The sequence below is a fragment of the Impatiens glandulifera genome, chromosome 6 (assembly GCF_907164915.1).
Source record: "Impatiens glandulifera chromosome 6, dImpGla2.1, whole genome shotgun sequence".
Classification (NCBI taxonomy): Eukaryota; Viridiplantae; Streptophyta; class Magnoliopsida; order Ericales; family Balsaminaceae; genus Impatiens; species Impatiens glandulifera.
Genome location: NC_061867.1, coordinates 9013203 through 9037086, shown reverse-complemented (window position 1 = coordinate 9037086; position 23884 = coordinate 9013203). Strand labels below are relative to the sequence as shown.

Below are 23884 nucleotides of genomic sequence, written 5' to 3'. Positions count from 1 at the left end.
ATAATGATAAATTTTAAGTTTTTAATTTGTTAAATTATAATATAATATTTTTTATTTAAATTTTATAAAGATAAAATAAAAGTATTTTAGTTGATGAAATAAGTTTTTTAATAATAAAAATATTAGTGATATGATAGATAAAAAAATTTAAAAAATTAAAAAATTAAATAAAATCAAAATAAAAAAAAAAATCTAAAAGAAACCCACATCAAAACAAACCAAATATATAACAACAATTTTTTATTTATTATCTTTTAATATTAAACAAGCTTTTTCTCAAACCCTTTAATATATATAATATTTATAAAAAAAATAATTTGGTGGGATCAGCTCAAAGTGCATCTGCCCTGAATTAATATAATAATAATTTTAAACAAAGACATATACAAACAAGGTATGGGTGTATTTAAATGATGTTCAAACATAGTTAACATTAAATAATTAATAATATATTAAATGATTTGAATAGATAATATATTCTATCATAATAAATTGTTTTTTATTATATCAAAATTATTTGGCTAATGTTTCGTTGTAATCGGTATAACAATTATACTATTAAAGTCAATTAATTTGAATGATAGTCCAATTTAATGATATAAAATTAATTAATAGGGATATTTTGTGGGACTTAAAATGTTTTACAATTAATTGAAATACTAATTAATAGAGAAATTTAATAATAGTATATGTTTAGCCATTTAGAAATAGATAAAATACAACAAATGCCTAATAATTCTTTTTTCTTTTGTGTAATCAAATGGGCAGCCAAAACAATTGAGCAAAATAACCTTACTAACAATCTAACAAATAGAGAGCAAGACACCAAGATTTTACATGAAAAACTCAAATTAGGTAAAAATCACGAAACACTTCGGCCACTTAAATCATCCACTATATCAAATGAGTATACAATGTTGTTCAATACAAGTCTAGAGGTAATCTAATAAAAATCATCAATTAACTTCATCTTAACTTGTCATTCACATACATTATCATCATCACTAAAGATGACTAACCAAATGGAGAAAGGATAAAAGAATTAGAAGAAAAATCTTTTGCAGGAATTGTTGCTTCAATGGAAGGAGAGAAAGAGAGAAAACCAACTACTGCTATGTTTTTTTAAAATTAAATATGCCCTAATGGGCTTTATTAATTTGTCAGGCCCAGTTGCCAAATGAGCTGACCCAACAAATCTCCCTCGTCAGCGCAACTTCACGGGCTCCAATAAACCCGCTCTCTCCCGACAATCTTCAAACTTGTCCTTAGGCAAAGAGTTCGTAAACATATCGACACCATTTTCACTTGTATGAATCTTCTCCAAGTTCATCTCTTTTGCCTCAAGCACATCACGTATCCAATGATATCTCACGTCGATTTGTTTGGATCTCGAATGAAAAGCTGAATTTTTTAAGAGATGAATGTCATTTTGACTGTAGCAAAACAAAGTAAACTTCTCTTGCTTTTGGCCCAACTCTTGTAGGAACTGTTTCATCCATAACACCTCTTTACATGCCTCGATAACTGCAATATACTCAGCTTCTGTAGTAGACAAAGCAACACACTTTTGTAACCTTGACTGCCACGAAACAGCACCGCCTGCAAAGGTAACCAAAAAACTCAATACAAATTTTCTTGAATCAACATCATCCGCCATATCAGAATTTGTAAAGCCTTCCAAAATAGGAGTATCACTTCCGAAGCATAAACGTGTTTTCGATGAGCCTCGAAGATATATGAGAATCCACTTAACAGCCAACCAATGTTCTTCTCTAGGGTTGGAGAGATACCGACTAACAACACCAACTACGTGTGCTATGTTCGGTCTTGTACATACCATGTCATACATAAGACTACCAATTGTGGAGGTATAAGGTACATTCTTCATTTCATCTTTCTATTTCTCACTTGTAGAACATTGTTTAGAACTCAACTTGAAATGACCTACAAGTGGAACTGAAACCGATTTTGCATTTTTCATTGCAAACCTCTTAAGTACCTTCTCAATGTACTTCTCATGTGATAGCTAAAGTGTTCTGTTCTTTCTGTCTCTTGTGATTTCCATGCCTAGGATCTGTTTCACTAAACCCAAATCCTTCATCGCAAAAGACTTGTTCAAATCCATTTAGAGCTTCTCAATTTTCACAATATCTTGCCTAACAATCAGGATATCATCAACATAGAGCAGAAGAATAACATAATCATCAATACCATATCTCTTGATGAAAACGCAATGATCAGAAGTAGTCTTACTGTACCCATTTGCTTCCATGAGGTAAAATTTCTTGTACCATTGTCTAGGCGCTTGCTTGAGCCCGTACAGACTTTTCCTCAACCTGCAGACAAAATCTTCTTTACATTTAACTTTGAAACCCTCAGGTTGTTCCATATAGATCTCTTCCTCCAAGTCACCATGGAGAAATGCAGTCTTCACATCCAGTTGTTCAATTTCCAAATATTGACTAGCAGTCAATGCTAACACAACTCTGATGGATGACCTCTTCACAACTGGTGAGAAGATCTCTTCAAAATCAATCCCCTTTTCTCGGTCACGAACACCTGACTTGGAGTCGAGAAACTATGTTCTTTTCTTCTAACCTCTTCATTCAACACGTTCTCTTTCATCATTTTCAAAGTGAGTTTACCTTGTGGAACAGAATTGGTAATTGAAACCACAAGTGTCTCCCAACTATCAGACAGAGAATTAATCAAACACATAACATGAAGTTTATCATCAAATTTCATTCATATCGCAGCCAACTCATTTAGAATACCCTGAAAAGCATTTAGATGCTCGGACATAGAAGACCCATCGTGATATTTCAACGAGCAAAGCTTCCTAAATAGAAATGCTCTGTTTTGAGTGTTGTTTTTCTCATACAGCTCACTCAAAATAGTCTACACTATATGAGCATTGACCTCAGTAGCCACATGCTGATACACACTGTTGTCAACTCATTGCCTGATTTTACCAACCGCCTTTTTATTCAGCTTCTTCCAATATGCATCTGTCATAGCCTCTAATTTGCCTTTATTAACCAAAATAGTGTCTTCATAATCATAATTACACAATAAGTCATCTATCCGTGACTTCCAGATTGTGTAATTGGTAGTTGTGAGTTTGATCATTGTGTCATTACTACTCAACAATTCTTCCATTTGAATTATACAAGAATCACCACCAAACGAACTCAACTCTGATACCACTTGTTGTAGAAATCTAATAATAGCACCTGTTTAGCAATCTAGAAATAGACAAGTTACAACAAAGGCCTAACAATTCTTTTTCCCTTTTGTGTAATCAAATGGGCATCCAAAATAATTGAGCAAAATAACCTTACTAACAATCTAACAAACAAAGAGCAAGACACCAAGATTTTACATGGAAAACCCAAATTAGGTAAAAATCACGGGACACTTCGGCCACTTAAACCATCCACTATATCAAATGGGTATACAATATTGTTCAATACAAGTCTAGAGGTAATCTAATAAAAATTATCAATTAACCTCATTACTTGTCATTCACGTACATTATCATCATTACTAAAGATGACTAACCAAATGGAGAAGGGATAAAGAAAATTAGAAGAAAAATATGTTGTTTTAATGGAGGAAGAGGGAGAGAAAACCAACTACTAATGTGTTTTTTTTTCTTAAATTAAATATGCCCTAATGGGCTTTATTAATTTGTCAGGCCCAACTGCCAAATGAGCTGACCAACACTAACTAGTTATATTGACAAATAAAAATAAAATAAATTTAATAAAAATAATAATAATATGTATTGAATGTTTAAATTTTTTTAATAAATTACGAATAATATATTAAAATAAAAATAGAACACTCTCATTCCATATTTTATTCACTTCGATAAAACAATTTATCTTCTTACATATCTCATCACATATTTTTTCTAAATGAACCTCTCATCTTGTGACCTTAAACTTTCATTTTGGTCAATCAAATATTTAATTCATATATTTTTAACTACTTTCAATTGATATCAGTCTATTATCTCTCGATAAACTACATCCCAATCACACTTGATTAAATGATTGTACTTGTTTTTGTTAGGTTTTAAGTCCAAAACATATATATAGCATTTTTTATTTTATTTTTAACTGTTTTACGTTTATGGGAGAGTCAACCCTCACAATCCAACTCAAGTATCCATTAGGTCATCTCCAACCCAAATACCTATTCTCAAACCCAAAATGCAGTAAACATTTCATCAAACAGTAATTCATCTCCAACTCAAAAACCCAAACTCAAACTCAAAAGAATATTCTCATAATATTCTTTTTTATAATAATTTTTAATTTTTTCAATATTATCTATATATTTATCTAAAATTACAAATTGAACCCATAACTTTATAACAACTTATTAATTACTTTTAAATTCTAATTATAAATCAACTATTTATACAACTGCATAAAACAAATCAAACATTATTAAATAAACACAAATTATATTTCACAAACAAAAAAATACAACAAAACAAACCTTATTAAAACATACTTTCTACACATAAAATTAAAATATAAATATAAACAAATTTAAATATAAATTAATCATATAAACAAATTAAAATTATCATGAATTAAATATATAAATAAATTAAAATATAAATAAATTATATAAATAAATTAAAATATAAATAAATAAAATATGTCAACAAATTAAAATATAAATAAGTTATGCAAATTAATTAAAAACAAACTAAAAGAATTGAAATGAAAGTTTTGAAAATTTTTAAGTATGTGAACAGTGTCCCTGCAAATTTGGGTTTGGAGGAGAGAGAATTTGCAGAAATACTCAAAATGCAATTGAGTTTGCAGGTGGGTTGGAAGGTTAAAACCTATTATGGAGATGAATTTGCAGGTGGGTTGGAGATGATCTTACTCTCACATATACATTCAAACTAACCAAAACTCTCGACCCGACAATCCAGACACTTTAAAATTAAATATCATTATATATATTAGTTAGTTACAAAGTTAAACTTATATTATTAAAATGTCTCACGTCATCAAATTTAGTGTTGAATTTAAAATGTAAGTCTTATTAGCCTAATCGGTTAAAAAGTTGTACTTGTTTTTGTTAGGTTGCAAATTCAAAACATACATATAACATTTTTTATTTTATTTTTAACAATTTTAAGTTTATGAACGGGTCAACTCACAATCCGACTTAAGTATTCATTTACTCTCACGTATATATTCAAATTAACCACGACTCTCGACCCAGTAATCATACACTTTGAAATTAAGCATCATTATATATATATATATATATATTATGTAATAATTTAAATAAATAATAATAAACAATATTTATTTTGTTTTCACTGTAAGATATTAAAAAAAAAGATTAACACAATTCATAGTCATTTTTTTCACTTTAATTTAAAATATTTTTAACATACTATTGAAATATTTAATCTTTAAGACAATATTCTTAGTAATAGAGTTATTTGTGTTTATATAATATTTAAGTAAGAGGATTAAAAAAACCCACACTTTTATGTAACACAATAATAATGGTCAAATTCACATTTTAAGTAAGATTTAATAAAATAAAAGTTCTTAGAATCCAGTCAAATATTATTAGAATCTTGTAATATATATAGATTAGGTTTTGAATGTAATATTTCTTATAAAAATGTTTCTTTGAGTTTTTTTTTTTGATATTTTTATATAGTTTAATTTAAAATTTATGAAAATATTACTTTTTCATTCTTTTCATTTATAAAAATATTTCATATAAATTTAATTATACATTTTTGTACCAATAAAAACATAATTAATTTCACTTTTATTCAAACCGATTTTAAAAGTAATTTTAACACAAATTTTAAAATGGTAATATGTATAATACTTCATATACGTTTAATTAAATTTGAAATACATCTTTATATATTATCTTATTTTAAATTGCTTCTTATACATTTATTTTTATTTGAATTAGTTTATTATACATTTATTTTGTTTGAAATTTCTCCTTTATATATTTATTTTTGTATGAAATAATTAAACTCTTTTAAGGAAATAATTAAACTCTTTTAAGGAGTGCAAAATGAAAAACATAACTCCAAATATTAACAATTATCATTCTATAATCGGAATTTGAACACTTTTGATACTAATTTAAATTCATCGGTAGCTAGAGCATATTACTAATTTAACTGTAGAAGTTGCGTTGCTAGAGCATATTTTAATTAATAAACTTATTTTGTTTTCAAATCAAATTACATTTATTCTCAGTAAGAAATAATTATTATTTTGGTGTAAGGTTTGTCTAGCCGACAAATTTAAATATATTGCGGGTTTTATACTACAATATTATATTTTTATATTTTGTAATCTCTATCATATTATTTACATTTTAATTATATGTTTATTTTCTTTCTTTAACATGAATATTCTTTATGTTTTAGAGATGAATTTGAAGGCACAATACAAACACATAATATCTAAATATGAAAGAGACGAATGAGTAAAAAACTTGTCGTCGTCTTAGTTTGCAACATCGTTGTCTAAAAATGAAACAAAGCACATGCGTCGTCGTTTAAAAATGTAGTTGAAGAAATAATTTCAAGACGAATGTAAAACTTTTGTCCGCGTTAAGACATAGAAAAATAAAAAATGGATATAACATGTATATGGAAAATTTGTGCATATTTTTAACACAAATTAACGATTCTATAACATTTTAAAATTATTTTAGATATTTAGGTATAAATTTAAACAAAAATAAATGTATAAAAGAGCCGTTTTAAACAAAATAAATGTACAAGTGGCTATTTCAAACAGAAAATAAATATACAATAAACAATTTAAAACAAGATCATGTACATAATGTATTTCAAATATAATTAAATGTATAAGGACTATTATATTTATTACGCTTTCAGATGGAATCGAACCCATGACCTTTTGGTCTTTTAAAAACCGACTCTTATATAGTTTTATAGTTAGTGTGAAATTGAAGTTTCTTATTGAACCAACTCAAATTTTATAATTGGGGACTTCTTAATGATAAAATTATACAAATTTTTTTTTTATCTTAATTATGTCAAACAAAATTTGGCATTTATAAATAAATAAAAGATCAATATCACTAATTTATCTATGACTACCAATTCTCTAAAATTCCGTAGTCAAAACTCTTACTTCCTTGAAATCCGGTAATTAAATTAGTGAAAATGATCTTTTATTTATTTATAAATATTACGTATATAATAAGTTAACGGCGTTTGAAATCGTTAAAATAAAATCTCGTTTTATATAACTTTCAAAATAAGAAATAACGAATGATGAGGTTTAAAAGAAGAGTTCCGAAATTTCAATTATCCAATAAAGAGATCCAATTTGACAATTTAGCCATAGTTTTATAGATTATATATATACATAATAATAATAATAATGCTTAATTTTGAAAGTGTCCGGATTGTCGGGTCGAGAGTTGTGGTTAATTTAGATATATATGTGAGAGTAAATTGATACTTTGGTCGAATTGTGGGTTGACCTGCCCATAAACTTAAAATAGTTAAAAATAAAATTAAAAATGATATTTGTATGCTTTGAACTAGCAACTTAACAAAACAAGTACAACTTTTTAACCAATATGTTAATAACACTTTATTTTTTAAATTCAACACCAAATATGATGAACGCGAGATATTTTAACAATATAAGTTCAACTTTTTAACTAACTAATCTATATATCTATATATATAATAATGCTTAATTTTTAAAATGTCTGGATTGCTAGATCGAGAGTTGTGGTTAATTTGGATATATATTTGAGAGTAAATTGATATTTGGGTTGAGTTGAGTCGTGGGTTGACCTGCCCACCCATAAACTTAAAAATTAAATAAAAATGATATATACACAAGTTTTGAACTTGCAACCTCATAAGTTTAACATTTTAACTAACTAAGTTAATATCATTTTATATTTTAAAATCAAGTTCAAAATTGATAAACGTACGACATTTATAATAATATAACTTCAACATTTTAAATAATTAAACTAATAATATTTTAAATCCGTTTATATAATTATATATTGATACATAAATTTTTAAAAAGAAATCAACAATCTTTAACGGTGTAATGGTTAAGTGTTTATTCTACATAATAAAGATTGATGGTTAGAATTTTACCCGGTGCAAATTTATAATAATTATAAAGATGGATTAAAAAATATGTTGGTTAGTTGACGGAAGTGAGTTGGTAAGTGAGTGAAAATAATATTGTTGTTTATCATAAAACTCCGTAAAGATGAGATGGATAGTTGAATAATATATAATATGTTGGCTAACGAAAATGAGTTTGTAAATGGGTGAAAATCAGATTGTTTGTTGACCGAAGTGAGTTGATAAAGCTTGGTAAAAAAGAAATAATTGGCTAATAAGTAATATGTTACTTGATTGACGAAAATGGGTCGATAAATCGATAAGTAGGTAGGGATAAAATTGTTATTTTATTTTTAACCGTTTATTTTATCTCACTAAATTTTTAATGATATACAAAAAAAAATAAAAAAAATATATATATATATATATATTTTGAATTATGATCACATTAATATGATTTTCCAATAATAAGTCAGATTAAAAAAAACAACATTTAGAAAAACTATTTCCTACTAATTTTGTGAATAAAAAATGACCTACCAAACAAACAGCCCATGAAAGAAGCCTCTATAGACATATATATAAGACTATAGATAGTATAGTGAAAAAGTGTGCGTGTTTATATGTGTGTGTGAGAGAAAGAAGAGAGAAGGAGAGGAGAAAGCGAAGAGCTGACGAAGAAGAAGGAGAATCAGTTGAAGATATGGTGGATTAGAGCCATTGGATCATCCGAACTAATCGTAAAGACAAGTCAAATCAAACCCTTCGACCTAAGATGACGATCAAACCCTCCAATTTTCTCCCCTTATTCGAGCCCAAGAGGTAATGCTAACCAACCTAATCTCTATTATATACTTTTAAATGCTTTCATGCCGCATATAGTAAATTCTCATGCATCTCTACTCGTATAATCACGTTTTTGAGTGATTTTTCGACTATTTTGATGCTTACAGATGTCCTTGTTTCCGAATTTCTTGCTCTCTTCTTCTTTGAGCTAAATCTTTAAGGAAATTGTCAATACTTTTCCGGGTTTTCGTTATCTCATGGATTGAGAAACTTTCAACCCATTTCTCACTTTTCTTTCATCGTGTCAATAGATTTAGTCTTTTGTCATGTCAATGGTGTTTGATCTTGTAACGATTTACCGATTTGATGGGAATTATATTTGATTGACGCTTTCCTGTTCAATAATTTACACCATTATTGATGGGTCATATTTTTTTTATGAATTAAATTTGGGGAAAAAGAAGAGTGTTAGATCTAGAACTAGGATTTTTGGGTAATGTGTGATGTTAGCGATCAATCTTCTGTCCATTTGTTTGTTGATTTGGGATTGGTATTGTGTTTACAAGCTTGATACAAGGGAAAAAGCAATATGGGACTAAGAAAAGAATTATTCTTTGCAAATTATGTTGTTATCTTTGTTGAGTAAGCGTACGTTGGATGTCGATTCCAGGTTAGATTTGGTGTTTGAAGTATTTCATTACATGCTAAAATGAAAATCGCAATTGTTTTATAAGGAGAATTTTGATAAGTTGTTTCCTTATTAGTTTATTACCTTCTTTAGCTTGAAAGTGATGGATTTATTTGGTTATAGGGATGCATATGGATTTACTGTGAGGCCTCAACATCTCCAAAGGTTTAGAGAATACGGAAGTATCTACAAGGTATATTCACTCTTCCGTTTACGATCTTAGCCCGCATTCTATATAGTTCTCTCTACTTCTTTGCAACAGTCATTACCATCATGTTTTCTTCTATATCTGATAAGATTGGATAAGATATCAACTGAGAGTAGTGTAAATCTGAGGACAATTTATGACGAAACAAATTAACTATGTTTTGCCAAAATTACATTTTCCATTGGTTAGGAAGAGGAAGATGAGAGAACAGAAAAGTGGAAGAGGTTTATCGAACAACTAGTGGAACCTGATCAACTTGGCTCATCTGATGTTGAAATCATCGACAAATCAGAAGCTGGAGAAATAGAACAGAAGTCAAAGGTTGACTCGTTAGTGAGTGTAGAAGGAGATCATTCAAGTAATGGGAAGCCTTCTGGTGACATTCCTACGGAAAGTTATGACGAAGGAGGAGCTCATGTGACAGTGCAACAAGCTAAAAGTCGGAAAGTACAAACTTGGACTCCCATTAGGCCTTCACTTCATCCCATTGTGAAGCTGATGAGTGCTCGTGTTAAAAAAAATGTGACAGAGGAGAAGATACCTGTTCCTCAGGATCAACTTGAATCAATTGAAGAAGATAAGTCGTTGAAGGGAGAGGAAAATGAGGACCATGGAGAAGAATTTTTTGAAAATGAGGCGATAGATGATACTCTGAGTGCGTCTGAGAAAGAAGCTGACAATAAACTTGAAGTTGAACCTGAAACTTTCTTCCCATGGAAAGAAGAACTGGAGTTTCTTGTTCGTGGGGGTGTGCCAAGAGATCTAAGAGGAGAGGTGAAGCTCCTTCAGTCATTTACTAGTACTTCCTCATTAATTGACATGGCACATGTTCATTTTAATCTCCTTGTAGATTTGGCAAGCGTTTGCTGGTGTAAGTACACGTAGGGTGAAGGAATATTACCAGAGTTTGCTTGGTCCAGAAAGTGATTATATTGGCAGCACGGAACATTGTGAAATGGGGTCGAATGAGGAGAACGCTGCAATTCCTGAGAAATGGAGAAAGCAGATTGAGAAGGTCATTACTGCATGGCCTTGGATTTTATGATTTATTATATTCTGATTTGTAGGTGCTGATTTTAATTTTACTATGCTTTGTGTCTAGGTTTCTCCCTAAGATAACTTCCTCTGGAATCCTGCAGGATCTTCCCAGAACTTTTCCTGGTCATCCTGCACTAGATGAGGTTGGTCGGAATTCCTTGAGACGGCTACTTATAGCATATGCACGGCATAACCCCTCTGTTGGGTATTGTCAGGTAATTGGCTTTTGAAGAACCTCTTTTTACAGGTCTCTCTTAAACTTAATTTATGGCTTTCTTATGTCTAAGCAAGATATTTAGGCTCTATTGGAAATGCTGGCACATCTCAAAGATACATGTATATCTTGCGGAAAATAAACTCTGTATTGGACTTCTGCCCATTGGTATTAGAACATGTGATGTTTGGCTTCAAAGTTTGATCCTAATAAATTAGCGTCAAACTTCTTCAGAGATATATGTAGATGGAGCTTATTGCTTTTAACAATGTGGCCTTGATAAATGGGTCAATTGACCCATTCTATCTAGCTTTCCTTTTTTAGAGTGTGGATCATTTATTGGAATCTAGAAAGGTTATCTGTTTAGGTATTTCATTATTATAGATAAAGTTAGTTATGTACTTAAAAAGCATAGCAGAAAAATGATTTAAAAATATGAATTTAAGATTACTCACTTTGAAGATGTTATCATACAATTTTCACATAGGTTGAATGTGCTTCAGTTATCCTATGCTTGCATTCCTTCACAATGTTGTTGCATTTACATTCTTAAGAAACATAAGTGGCATTGCAGTTGCATAGAGTTTCTGATTTTGATTATTAGTATCCGCCTTTAATTATCTTTTTTTCTGCACCTAGCTATTCATTCATTCATTCAATAAAAGAGCTTTTTAGACTGTTTGGTTGATCAAATTTGGTCTGATGTGAATTATGATGTAGGCCATGAACTTCTTTGCTGGCCTATTACTCTTGATGATGCCCGAGGAAAATGCCTTTTGGTAAGCTTTTGTGTCATCATTTTTGTTCAGAAAGAGAATTGTCAAAATTTGAGGAAGCGTGATATTTGTCCGTTATGTTTTACCATCTTTTTAAATATTAATCAGCTTATATGTATGCTATAAATCAAAGTTATCATTATGTTCTTATTAAAAAATACTTGACCTATCAAGTGGAAGAGTGCTGAACTAAGAGATAGAGGTCTGAGGTTCGTTTCCCACCTTGATTGAAGTTGAGGGTCATGGTGGTGGTATTTTATGCTAGCCCTCCTCCAAAATAAACCTGGTCTATAAAAGAACAAAAAACTAATGCAACTGTTTTTGTACATTGTGTTGCCAATTAGGGTAAGATTTATGCTATTGTTGCTAGTTTAGTAGGCCCAGTGAATTGTTCTTTTTTCTTTGAAGTTGGTTTTCTTTTACTGGTGCATTTGGTTACTCTGCAACAATGATTAGGTTGTTTCTGGTGGCCCATGTTTTCATCCAGGATTTTTGCACTCGTCCATTTTGATCACTTCGGATTAAAACATGTATTGCTGATGCTTGTCTATTAAGTTATGTAGTAAGTGAAGGATGAGGAATTTATGTTGAAATAAAGAGAATATTTAGCATATCCATCCACCTTTGAAATATTTCAAGTGCAATATTTGTCCGTGAACCTTTTACATTGGAGGAGAACGAACATGAGCCATTGTTTATCTTTGACAGAAGCATCAACCAATGTTCTCTTAAAAGCTAATTTGATACCAATTGAAGAAGTTTGTGATTACTTGTCCTTTAAATAGTTAAAAAGATAATTAACTGTATTTCTAAAAGTTCAGGGGCAAGGATGCTCTTTATTCCTTAAAAAGACAATTCACGGTATTAAATGGAGCATATATTGTTTTCATTTGCTGAATTGTTTTTTGGATGCTTCAGGACCTTGGTGGGCATTATTGATGACTACTTCTGTGGCTACTACTCTGAGGAAATGATAGAATCCCAGGCATGTGCATACTATAACTAGTGCAGCTTATATCAATTGTTCCAACCTAGTAAATGCTTATATACTGATTGTTTCCCTTATAGGTGGATCAACTTGTTTTTGAGGAATTAGTGCGTGAAAGGTTCCCCAAACTGGGTCGGTCCATGTTTCCTTAATCTCATTCCCTTCATTATTTTCCATAGTTTGATCAGAAGCATCTTGTTAATATAATGTTCCAATTGCAGTCAATCATCTGGATTACCTGGGAGTGCAGGTTACATGGCTTTCTGGACCTTGGTTCCTTTCCATTTTTGTAAATATTCTTCCCTGGGAAAGTGGTAAATATCAAAATTCTGTACCTGTAATAGATTCAGCACTACTTTTTCCTTTGCATATTCACAAGTTTCCTAATGTTGTAGCTCTCTTTCACTTGCAGTTTTACGAATTTGGGATGTACTGCTATTTGAAGGGAATCGTGTAATGCTCTTTTGTACTTCACTTGCTTTGATGGAGTTGTACGGTATTTGACATTTCCTATACGTTGCACAGCTTTCCTTATGGAGCTTTTTTTTTTATCTTGGATTCTTCTGGTAAAATGGCCAAAATGTCCTTATTATTTAAGTTGATGATTTGAGAAAATAAGTGATTGGTGATAGGATATTGATCAAACAAGTCCTTATTCTTTCTGTTTCTAGAAACATAATTCAATGATTCATTCTTACATGTAATTTGCAAACAAAACAAGGGACTTTTTTTTTTTGTCATTTCTCTGCAATTTTGGTGCCAACAGACTTAAAAATGACATTGCAATTTGACTTTGTTCAGGTCCTGCATTAGTAACAACCAAGGATGCTGGTGATGCCATAACTCTATTACAGTCCTTAGCTGGTTCTACGTTTGATAGCAGTCAACTTGTGTTAACTGCTTGCATGGGTTTCTTGGCTATTACTGAAGAGAGATTGGAAGAGCTGAGAGAAAAGCATCGGCCTACTGTAATAGAAGCAGCTGAAGAAAGGTCAAGAGGGAGAGTCTCAAAGGATTCCAAGAGTCTCGCATCTAAGCTATATAGTTTTAAGCATGATGGTACAACCTCTACAGGAGAGGGTGCAAATGCTGAACTAGTTGATAATCAGATGGATGGGGGTTTAAAGGCCAATTCTGCTGACGCAGATTCTATTCTTAATAGCATAAATCTTGATTCTGAGGCCGATTCTGTCCCAGATCTTCAAGAACAGGTATATTCTTCATTTCTTTCGTCTTCTATTTCCTGTTTGTATGTTGTAAAAAATTGATCGGAGGCTTATCCAATGAAGAATATGCAATTGCGAGCTATTTTTGAATACCGTGAATGCTTACTATTTAACATCTGTACAGGTAGTTTGGTTGAAGGTCCAGTTATGCACCATGTTGGAGGAAAGGAGGTCTGCTACCCTCAGGTTTGGCATATCCAACATTCACATATTTTTGTAGCATTTTAGTCACTATATTTGGATGGATGAAATTGGAACAGAAGTTAGAATATTTTTTTTAATTACAATTCCACAAACTTGGTAGAAAGGCCCATTCTGCGAGCTTTTGTCATTTCATTTGCAAGTGTGGTTATTTTTTTATGTGACATTTCATTTTTGTTTTTTAGAAAATCCAACAATAATTAAAAAAAATCATAAATATTTTTTCAAATCCAAGTAAAGGTTGGATTTTATACAAATAGAATTTTTAAATTGTTAAGAGGGAGTGTGTAAATGAGTTTTCTGCTAGGTTAGATGAGCCAAGTTTGAGAGTGATTTGAGCTTTTTTTGTAGTCTCTTAACTGGTGGCGTGCACATGATCAAAGAGTTATTTTTATTTCTGTTGAGATTGTTATTCTTGATATGTTCCTCAACAATTGAGATTAAGGTGCCTTTTTTATTTCTTTATTTTTTCCAGAGCGGAAGAATTAGAAACAGCACTCATGGAGATGGTGAAGCTGGATAATCGGCGGCAATTGAGTGCCAGGGTATTCTTAAAAAAACCTTTTAGAATTCCCTTTTGTTATAGTATTTCTGTTTTGTTGGTCCCACCTCCTGTCACTGTTTTAATGAAAACAACCTCTAAACTTGTTTCTCATACTTGCAGGTGGAGCAGTTGGAGCAAGAGGTGTCCGAGCTGAGGCAAACCCTAACTGACAAGAAGGAACAGGAGCAGGCAATGCTTCAGGTTAAGACACTCCATCTGATTCTTTACTTTGTACATGTAAAGGGTGATAGCAGCAGCCAATTTATACTTATTTGAGCCTATTTGGAAACTGGTACTTTGTCACAATCTCTAGCATAATCACGATCTAGTTAGAGAATCACCAAAGTTAAAACTGAAATTTCTTTCTTTCTTCTGTTTGGTATAAGATTGTTGTTTAGATCATGACCGGATTACTTTCTAAATCAGTATCCAAATTATAGTGTGATTTTTGGCTTCATTTGAGCCTGGTTATTTAGGTAACCAGGTGGGGTATTTTCAAATAATGCTCGTTTTTGGATTATTGAAAAGTGGGTTTATTTGGTGGAAAGTAACCCAAAATCTTGAATTTTAAAGATGGTGAGGAGATATAAAGATGGAATGTTAGAGTTAGTTGAGATTAATCCCAAATAACCCAAAACGAACAAGGCCTTGGTTTAAAAGGTTATCTATTGGATTATTATTCACATTATAGTATTTTTTTTGCTTCATTTGGTATTTGAAACTATTTTTTGGATCATTGTGAATTTTTTGATAAATGTAGAATTTTTCAGATCACGATGATCATAAAATGTGATAACAAATAGATGAATTTTGTTTTTGCAGGTCCTGATGCGTGTTGAGCAGGACCAGAAGGTAACTGAAGATGCTCGCATCTTTGCTGAGCAAGATGCAGCTGCGCAGAAATATGCTGTTCACATGCTCCAAGTGTGTTATAACTCTATACTCTCGTCCTACAATATCATCAAAATTTCAATTTGAATATATTTTTTTAATTCATATGTGATATACTAAACCTGGTTCCATATTGTAGGAAAAACATGAAAAGTCATTGGGTATGCTTGCTCAAATGGAGAAGAGAGTTCAAATGGCAGAATCAATGTTAGAAGCCACTTTACAATACGAAAAGGGACAAAATAAAGCAGTATCATCCCCAAGGTCAGTAACTTCTTTTAAATAATAAAAAAAAGGAAATTTGATCTAATTTTATTATAACTTTATTATAGGTCCTTATCTCTGGAATCTCCAAGGGATGCTCCCGTCAAAAGAGGTCTACTATCGTTTGGACTCGGTTGGCGCGATAGAAACAAGGTGAAGTTCATAACACAACTCAAGATTTATCCTTTTTTCTTTTTCTTAAAAACTGGTGGGAAACATTTATAACAGGGAAAACAAAGCAACACTGAGGAATCAAGTGAAAATCGATCGGAGCAAGGAGGAGGCAGTGGACAGCAAGAGCAGCAGGACAAGTAAGTCCCGAGATAATTTATTCGATAGATCCTCCTTTAAAGAAAGGACTTATGTGCTTTAAATTATTAGCAAATCTTGTTTATTTTCAATGGAGATTTATCAGTTTTGTTGTATCTATCTACATGGTTTTTGGCTTTGTTGAGAAAAAGAAGAAGAAAGCTAAGGGGGGATAAATCTTTTTTTCTTCCCTCTCTTTCAAAACTATTTAAAATTTGGTTCATTTCTTTGTATTAAGTATGTACAAAAAAATGTAATCTTATTATTAGTCTTCCAACTTGAAATGAATATTATTCAGTATTTATCTTGTGGTTTGTTTTGAAACAAGTATTTGTTTTAAAATTTTAGCACGATCGATCCCATAGTTTTATGCCGTCGGGCAAAACTGTATGTTTTTGTTGTCGAAGTTAGGTTTTAAGCATTTGTTTTTCAATGTTAGTTTTGAATGCAAATCAAAAGCACCCTCATTTTTATGAATGAATATAGTATAATGCCAAACTTTTCAATTGTTATAATGACCCAATTCGAACTAAAGAATATTAACAATCAAATATAGGAAATATATGAATATAGAGATTTTTTTTATTGTGTTAGTTATGTATTATGTTTGTTATCCCATTCAATTGTTTTTATTCAACTAATTTCTTTATAGTTATTATTTATTTAGAATATTTTATTTTATTATTTATAGATTTGTTTTTTTCATGTTTTTGTTTAACATGAAAATTTTATTATGTTGGTATTTTTAAACTTAATTTTGTTTAATTAATTAGTTTATAAAGAGTACATGATAAAATAAATTTCTCTACCCTAATATATTTTAATTTTTCTAAATCTTAAAATTTAAATCTTAAACAACAAATTCTAAAGAATAAATTCTAAATTTTAATCTCTAAATTTTAAAATTATAAACCTAGGGTTTAGAGTTTTAGGTTTAAGTTTAAAATTTATAATGTTAGGATTTAGAAAAAATATAAAATATTAATAAATATAAAAAAGAAGGAATAAGTATGGGAGAAAGAAGAAAGATAAATTTACTTCAACTACACAAGTTTAGAGTTATTTATCATTACTTTTTTATAAATATGTCAAAAGTAAATTATTTTATACATTTTAGCATGTATTTTAGGTCTAATTATTCAACAATCAATAATTATTTATTCATCAAATTTTTTTATTTTACATGACAAGTTATGTTTAGAATAAGAATTTCCTTATTTCACTAGTAGTGTATTGGGTTCCACATTATCATCCCCTTCAACACTTAAAATAAAATTTTGTTATTGATATTAACATTACAATTTATGTACATTTATTTTGTTAGAATAATAAATTAGTTTTTACTTCTTTACAATAATAAGTATATTTATTCATATTATAAATAAAATGATATTTGTAAAAGTTATAGTTCCCAGGATGACAATTTGAAATCGTCCCGCGGTAATATTCGAACTGAATTGTCCTGCTTGGTGGCGATTTCCCCCCGGTTTGACCGGTATTTAACTGGGGATGATTTTTGTATCCCGCCACAAACTGCTCTGATTTCATCCCGCTAATGCTCTGAATACTACCAACACAATTAAGTATATAAAATCACTAATATATTTATTTTTTCATTATGTTTTATAGGAGTTTTAAGTTTATTTTTAATAATAATATAATTTTTTAATATATTATAATATATATTATATTAAAAAAATTAATTATATAAAAAATTATTTATTTTTGAGAATATGATATAAACAATGTCCCGCAGGGAATTCCCAAAATCGAATGGAGCGAGAATAGTAGTAAAAAAATCCCCGAAATAAAAAATAGCCCCATTGCCATCTCTAGTTCCCAATGTCAAACAAGAATTCTTAAAGAAACAATCCAATTTTAGTTCAAATATATACCTTTTTACCAAAAGAAAAATAAAAAATCTCAAAATAGTCATAAACTCTCTTTAGCTTTACAACAATGCAACGCACTAAGGTAACTTAATAAGTGATAAGTATTTTGTCTAGTTAAAAACACTTTAAATGAAAGGATGAGACCATTATTATGACTAGAGTACTTGACTCTCTAATATTATTACAAATACATGTTCAACTAGCTAGCTAGAACTTTGCCTTCGAAGTAGGCACATCGTGGTTGTGTTTGCCCTCGTAAGTAGTGATCAATGCGTTTGAATCATTGGCCGACCTTTCAAGATACTTGCGAGCAGTGCATTTTAGATTCGTGCATCTATAGTAACTCCTGTCAAACATGAAAACAAGTAATTATTAATAATTTTATCCTATTGCTAAAGCAAGAACTACACTTTTCCTTCGTTTTCGAATTTAGTGTGACATACCTAGGATATGGATTACCCTTGACCGCCTTTTGGCCATATTTTCTCCACCGAAACACATCACCAGTAGCCTCAGATTCGACATTCATGATACTTGGCTTCGTAACTCGTTCATTTCCAACCACTTCACCGGATATTCCAACATCGCTCAACTGAGTCAACTCACTTTTTCTGAATAAAGAAGTTATTATCAAACAACAAGTTTTGCGCAATCAAACTTGTTTAAACAAACAAGCAAATTATACATACCTTATCTTAAATTTCGGTTCATCTTCATCACCTCCTTCTAAAGCTTTTCTTATGCCTTGATAACACAATTTTGATTCGAACCCGACTTGGCTAGTTTCGCCTTCAAATTCTCGACTTATTTGATCAAATCCTCCTAAACCAAGGTTGCGCTTGGCAGGCCCGGGTTTTGGGTGGTTGTGTTCGCCTTTGTACACAATTTCTTCTATTTTTCCACTCAATGACCTTTCTACCATCTTTTTGACAGGGCAATTTGGATGTGTACACTTATAGTAACTTCTCGGGTATTCGCTTCCTTTAACTTGTTTTTGCCCATATTTTCTCCATGCATACCCATCGTACCAAGGTGGAAAAGATTTGTTTTGATCAACAATTTTCGATGCCTCGATTCTCTTCATATTTCCCTTGTTCGTTTCGTACAATGAATTATCGCTAAACATTAATGTGTCTGATGGTTTCTCCATTAGCACTATAGCTTGTTTATGATCAAGATCATCATCCATATTTGGTTGAACCTAATCCAAATTCAATATTCCAAAGAAATTATTCACAAACAATACAGATAATGAATTTTTACTTAATGAAAATATTGTATTTTGAAGATTTTACACATAAAATGAAAGCACAAGAAACTAGAAACATGACATTGTACAATTTTGATTAATTTAAATGTTAAGACCAAATCCAAATTTATTAAAAAAATAGATCGAATCTGATTGATCTACATTATCAGAATTTGAGGCTTATTTTATTGTCTCCAAAATTTCATGTGAGATTTGGTTGGTTGACCTAGTTTTGTTTAATACAATGCAGATTTAATAATTATTAATTTTTGTCCTAGACATAACTCCATTTTCATTCAAAATGACATTTTCAATGAGAACTATAAGAGATGCCTTCCGTTTTCATTCAAAAGCGCGTTTTCAATGGGAATCGATCTTGTGAACTATTGTCGACTATGCCCTTCGTTTTCATTCAGAAGAGCGTTTTCAATGAGAATCGATCCCGTGAACTATCATATACTATGCCATCCGTTTTCATTCAAAATGCGTTTTTAATGAAAATTCAACTATTTCAAAAATAAAAATCAATTAAAATAAAAATCAATTACCATAGTATTATCGTTAAGGGTATGACTGGTTTTCGCTCCTACTAATCTAGCCAAGGGTTTATAAATCACCTCCGGCGTTACCGCTGGCGCCGGCGCCGCCGCTTCTGATAACTCAACCTGAAGAATCTAATCATAATCAGATAAAAAATAATGGGTTTTATTTATTTATAAATAAAAACTGAAAAAAAAGATAGATTATTATACCTTGGAAGAATTGTTCATGAAAAAGGATGCCTTCAACCGGATAGTCTTCGGCCGAATGGCGGCAGTTACAAACAACTTTTGAGAAGTTTCCGGCGCCGGCGCAGGCGCCGCTTCGTCTGTACTATCGCCGGCGCCGGCGAGAAGGGCAGAGAATGAGTGAAATTTGATTGGAGAAGGTTTCCATGCCACCGGCTTTGTTACGGTGATTCTTTCGATCTCATCTTTCAATTCCATTCTCTTTCTTTCTTTCTTTTTTGATATATGAAAAGAGAATATATATATATATATATATATATATAATTATTATTATAATTATAATTATTATTAGTCAATCTTTCCAACTCACTTTCTCTTTGGAAGAAAAATAAAATTAGCTCACACCTAACTTTCGAACACCTGTTCATGAATCATGCTATATCAATATTTTATTAGTAAATTAATCTCGATTGTGAAAAAAAATAGTATTAAAAGAATTAAGATGAGATCTGCCCAATTAAGAATTATCTTGGTTTTGGGTTTTCATCTCACACCCATTACTCAACTACGTTTGTGATCATTTTGATTTTTAAAGTTTTTTTTTTAAAAAAAGAAAGAAAAGAAGAAGGGTTTTGATCTTTGAATATTTTTTTAAAGGAAAATAAGAGAAGGGTTATTTGGTTTTTTAAATATAATATGATGCTTAGAATAATTATGATGGTTCGATGATTACTTAAAACGTCTTAAATTAAATAAAATTAATGAACGTGGAATTATGCTAACTTTTTAACTATAAAATATATTAGTCATAATAGGAGTAACAAAATTGAAAAAGAAAACAATGTTAGTCATTTGAGTAGGAGAGAAAAAAAAATCATACTAAAAAATGGTTTTATGAGTTCTCATGGCCATTTTATTTATTATTTTTTTTTAAATAAGATTTATTTATTTTTTATTCATCTCTTCCGCACATATGGCAGATTACGATCGAATTTGTAGTTTTACTTTCTAAGTCCCGACTTTGAAGCCGTCAAATTTTAAGTGCTAGTTAAATTAGTTAGAAAATTTCCGGGGTTATGTGTTTAACCCATTCTAGAAGAATAAATGATTTTTATGGTGTTTTTTTAATTTTTTTATTATTTTGTTGTATGCTTTTAGTGATAATGTTTGTATTTTTTATTTTATAATGTTTTTATTGTTGAATTTAAGTTCTCTCTCGTTTATATCATATTATATAATTTTAAAAAATAAACTTATCTAACATATTTTTTGTTTAGATTTTGAGATATTGTATTTAAATTATGATCTTTTAATTTCTTTCTTCTTTTATCCTATCATTTTTGCACTATCATATATAAAAAGAAAAATATTATTTGTTAAAACAAAAAATGAAATGATAAAATCACCCAACTCCCAAGGTAATTAATTACTTTCACAAATGAACATGCGATCCACCGTCCACCACGCATTTTCAATCCAAGAATAAATGTTTTTATTTTAAACTATTTTTCTTATCATTTGTTGGTGGTAAAAATATTAATAGTTTATCACATTTCTAAATACAAATTATTTAAAAATGTTAAAAGTGATAATAATAATAATAATTACATTTAATTTTTATTTAATGTAGAAGTTTTATATATTAAATCAACACCTTCAAATTGAACCACCTATATAGTGTATAATAATTTTCAAGTTTTATGCAAATTTTGTTACTTTTAAAAAATATATAATATTTTAACGTTAAAATTAATAAAAATAATTTAATTTAATTTGTTAGTTTTTTTAATTTTTTTAATAATATATATAAAAGATTTTAAATTTAAGATAAATATTTTTTTTAATTGTTTTTACATGACATAGAAGCGTGACCCTTAATTAATGCTGATGACAGACCTGATTTTTATCTGCCAAAAACCTACAAAATTGCTGTAAGTGATTGACCTATAAATATATCATATTATATTATATATATATTATATAATATAAATATTGTTTGTATTATTAATATATATTGCAAATTCTAACATTATATCTAAGTTGACATTAATAAATAAATATATATATCAACAATGATTTAGTGATAATTTTATTAAATTAAAGCAATAGATCATTACTATATATATAGACATGATTTATTTTATAAATAGAAAAGCAATTATATGCTCTATTTTTGTGGTCAATAATCTCGTAGATATAACATTTTATTTTACACAACCAAATAAGAAAATAAAATGAATATATATATCAAATATCCCTAATTACAATCATGGTCGAATTAATTTTGTTGTTTGAAATAAGTTAGTATTAACTTTGAGGATTAGGTTGTGTTTAGACAGTCTGTCATTTTAAAATAAAAATCTCAAACCATAAAAAAATCACATATTTAAAGAAAGATTTAAGTTATGTTTATTTTGTTCAATTATACATATTGTTTAACCTTATCAATTTTTTAACCCATTTTTTTTATAATTCGAATAATATTCTTAATGGTTGGTGGTTCGTTTACTGCTTATACCATCCTATTGTCATGGTGTTCATTTCTCGAGTCCGTGTCCGTCCCATTCTTAAAACCAAGGAGAAAAATCACCAGATATTTTTTATGTTTCCGGTCACTGAAATAAATCTTTGGTCAGAGACGACTTTCTTACATGTATTATCCAATTATTTTTATGAGTTTCACATTTTTTTTATCATATATGTAGATGAGATGGCTTTCTTACATGTATTCTCCCATTATTTATATGAGTTTCTCATTTTTTATCATATATATGTAGATGCTCAATTATAACATTTTTCGGCGTTATTTACTAACACTCTGTCAAGATAAAATTCAATACCGCTCAAAATATTTAATAGAGATTCTCCCGATACCCTTTGATTGATTTATTCGACTTACTCTACTCTATCACGTATCGTTACATATATTTAGAGTCACCCTACAAAATTAGAGTTTTATTTATATGATTAGATTATATTGATATTACTTTATAATTTAATTTTTGAGGAGGTAGTCATTAAGCACCTGGTTGGGCTTAATTAGTCCTATACACAAACCTCCTGTGGAGTGATGGAGTATTTAAGTTGATAGATTTTAATTTATTGAAATAATTGGTCAACTTCATAATTGATAATTAATAATTTTTTTAAATACATTATCAAATATGTAATATCTCATATAATTAATAACAAGCAATAATTAAATTTCATACAAAATTAATGTACAGAATAAATTAAAAGGTTTAGGCTAACTATAATAGAATAATCGACATATCGCCTTGTTCTCCTTGGGTTATTTAAAAAACTCAAACCAAATCAATTTTTCAATTAATCATTTCTCAACAATCACATCACTTATTTCATTAACCAAAATCCTAAAATACCCTCTAATTTAAATTATTATTTTATATTTTATTTATATATATCAATACCCTTTAAATATTTTTACTAAAAATAATCATTATTTCCTCAAAATCATCACCCATCAATCAATTTTTCTCTCTCTTAGTTTTTAAAATAACCCATAACCGAACAAGGCCTAAATTAACTTTGGAGATAGGATTAATCAACATATTACTTAATTATTTAAATACTTAATTTTAGTATTAAATTAACATAATATTTTGATTTTTAAATTTAGGCATCATACTTTGTAAAAAATAATATATACAAATTATTATAATTTAATTATTTGAAATTTATGTATTGAAACCAATAATAAAATAATAATAAAAAA

The 23884-nt window shown here is 29.5% G+C and overlaps 2 protein-coding genes across 3 annotated transcripts; one reads left to right on the top strand and one right to left on the bottom strand.

The window, feature by feature from the left end:
- The first annotated feature begins 8759 nt into the window (after window positions 1–8759).
- Window positions 8760–16587, top strand: LOC124941303 (rab GTPase-activating protein 1-like). The gene is made up of 18 exons (XM_047481603.1): window positions 8760–8968; window positions 9744–9813; window positions 10018–10602; window positions 10679–10843; window positions 10968–11081; window positions 11801–11859; window positions 12775–12841; window positions 12925–12976; window positions 13066–13158; window positions 13257–13340; window positions 13646–14055; window positions 14195–14256; window positions 14747–14816; window positions 14936–15016; window positions 15638–15739; window positions 15846–15970; window positions 16039–16123; window positions 16199–16587. The coding sequence occupies exons 1-18, from the start codon at window positions 8922–8924 to the stop codon at window positions 16283–16285; spliced, it is 2358 nt and encodes a 785-aa protein (XP_047337559.1). The 5' UTR covers window positions 8760–8921; the 3' UTR covers window positions 16286–16587.
- Window positions 16588–18218: 1631 nt separating this feature from the next.
- On the bottom strand, window positions 18219–20412 carry LOC124942710 (probable WRKY transcription factor 3). Of its 2 annotated transcripts, none has more exons than XM_047483258.1 (5): window positions 20173–20412; window positions 19969–20094; window positions 18861–19372; window positions 18615–18782; window positions 18219–18517 (listed from the first exon to the last, which is right to left on the bottom strand). In XM_047483258.1, the coding sequence occupies exons 1-5, from the start codon at window positions 20404–20406 to the stop codon at window positions 18379–18381; spliced, it is 1179 nt and encodes a 392-aa protein (XP_047339214.1). In that variant the 5' UTR covers window positions 20407–20412; the 3' UTR covers window positions 18219–18378. The 2 variants fall into 2 exon arrangements, with proteins under 2 accessions (XP_047339214.1, XP_047339215.1); XM_047483259.1 differs by having other exon boundaries at window positions 18220–18517; window positions 19969–20085.
- Window positions 20413–23884: the final 3472 nt, after the last annotated feature.

Coding starts and splice junctions, on each gene's coding strand:
- LOC124941303 (XM_047481603.1), top strand. CDS start 8,922: ATGACGATCAAACCCTCCAATTTTCTCCCCTTATTCGAGCCCAAGAG. Junction 9,814..10,017: donor AATACGGAAGTATCTACAAG/GTATATTCACTC, acceptor TCCATTGGTTAG/GAAGAGGAAGATGAGAGAAC. Junction 14,257..14,746: donor AGGAGGTCTGCTACCCTCAG/GTTTGGCATATC, acceptor TATTTTTTCCAG/AGCGGAAGAATTAGAAACAG.
- LOC124942710 (XM_047483258.1), bottom strand. CDS start 20,406: ATGGAATTGAAAGATGAGATCGAAAGAATCACCGTAACAAAGCCGGTG. Junction 20,095..20,172: donor TCATGAACAATTCTTCCAAG/GTATAATAATCT, acceptor GATTATGATTAG/ATTCTTCAGGTTGAGTTATC. Junction 18,518..18,614: donor AAGGGTAATCCATATCCTAG/GTATGTCACACT, acceptor CATGTTTGACAG/GAGTTACTATAGATGCACGA.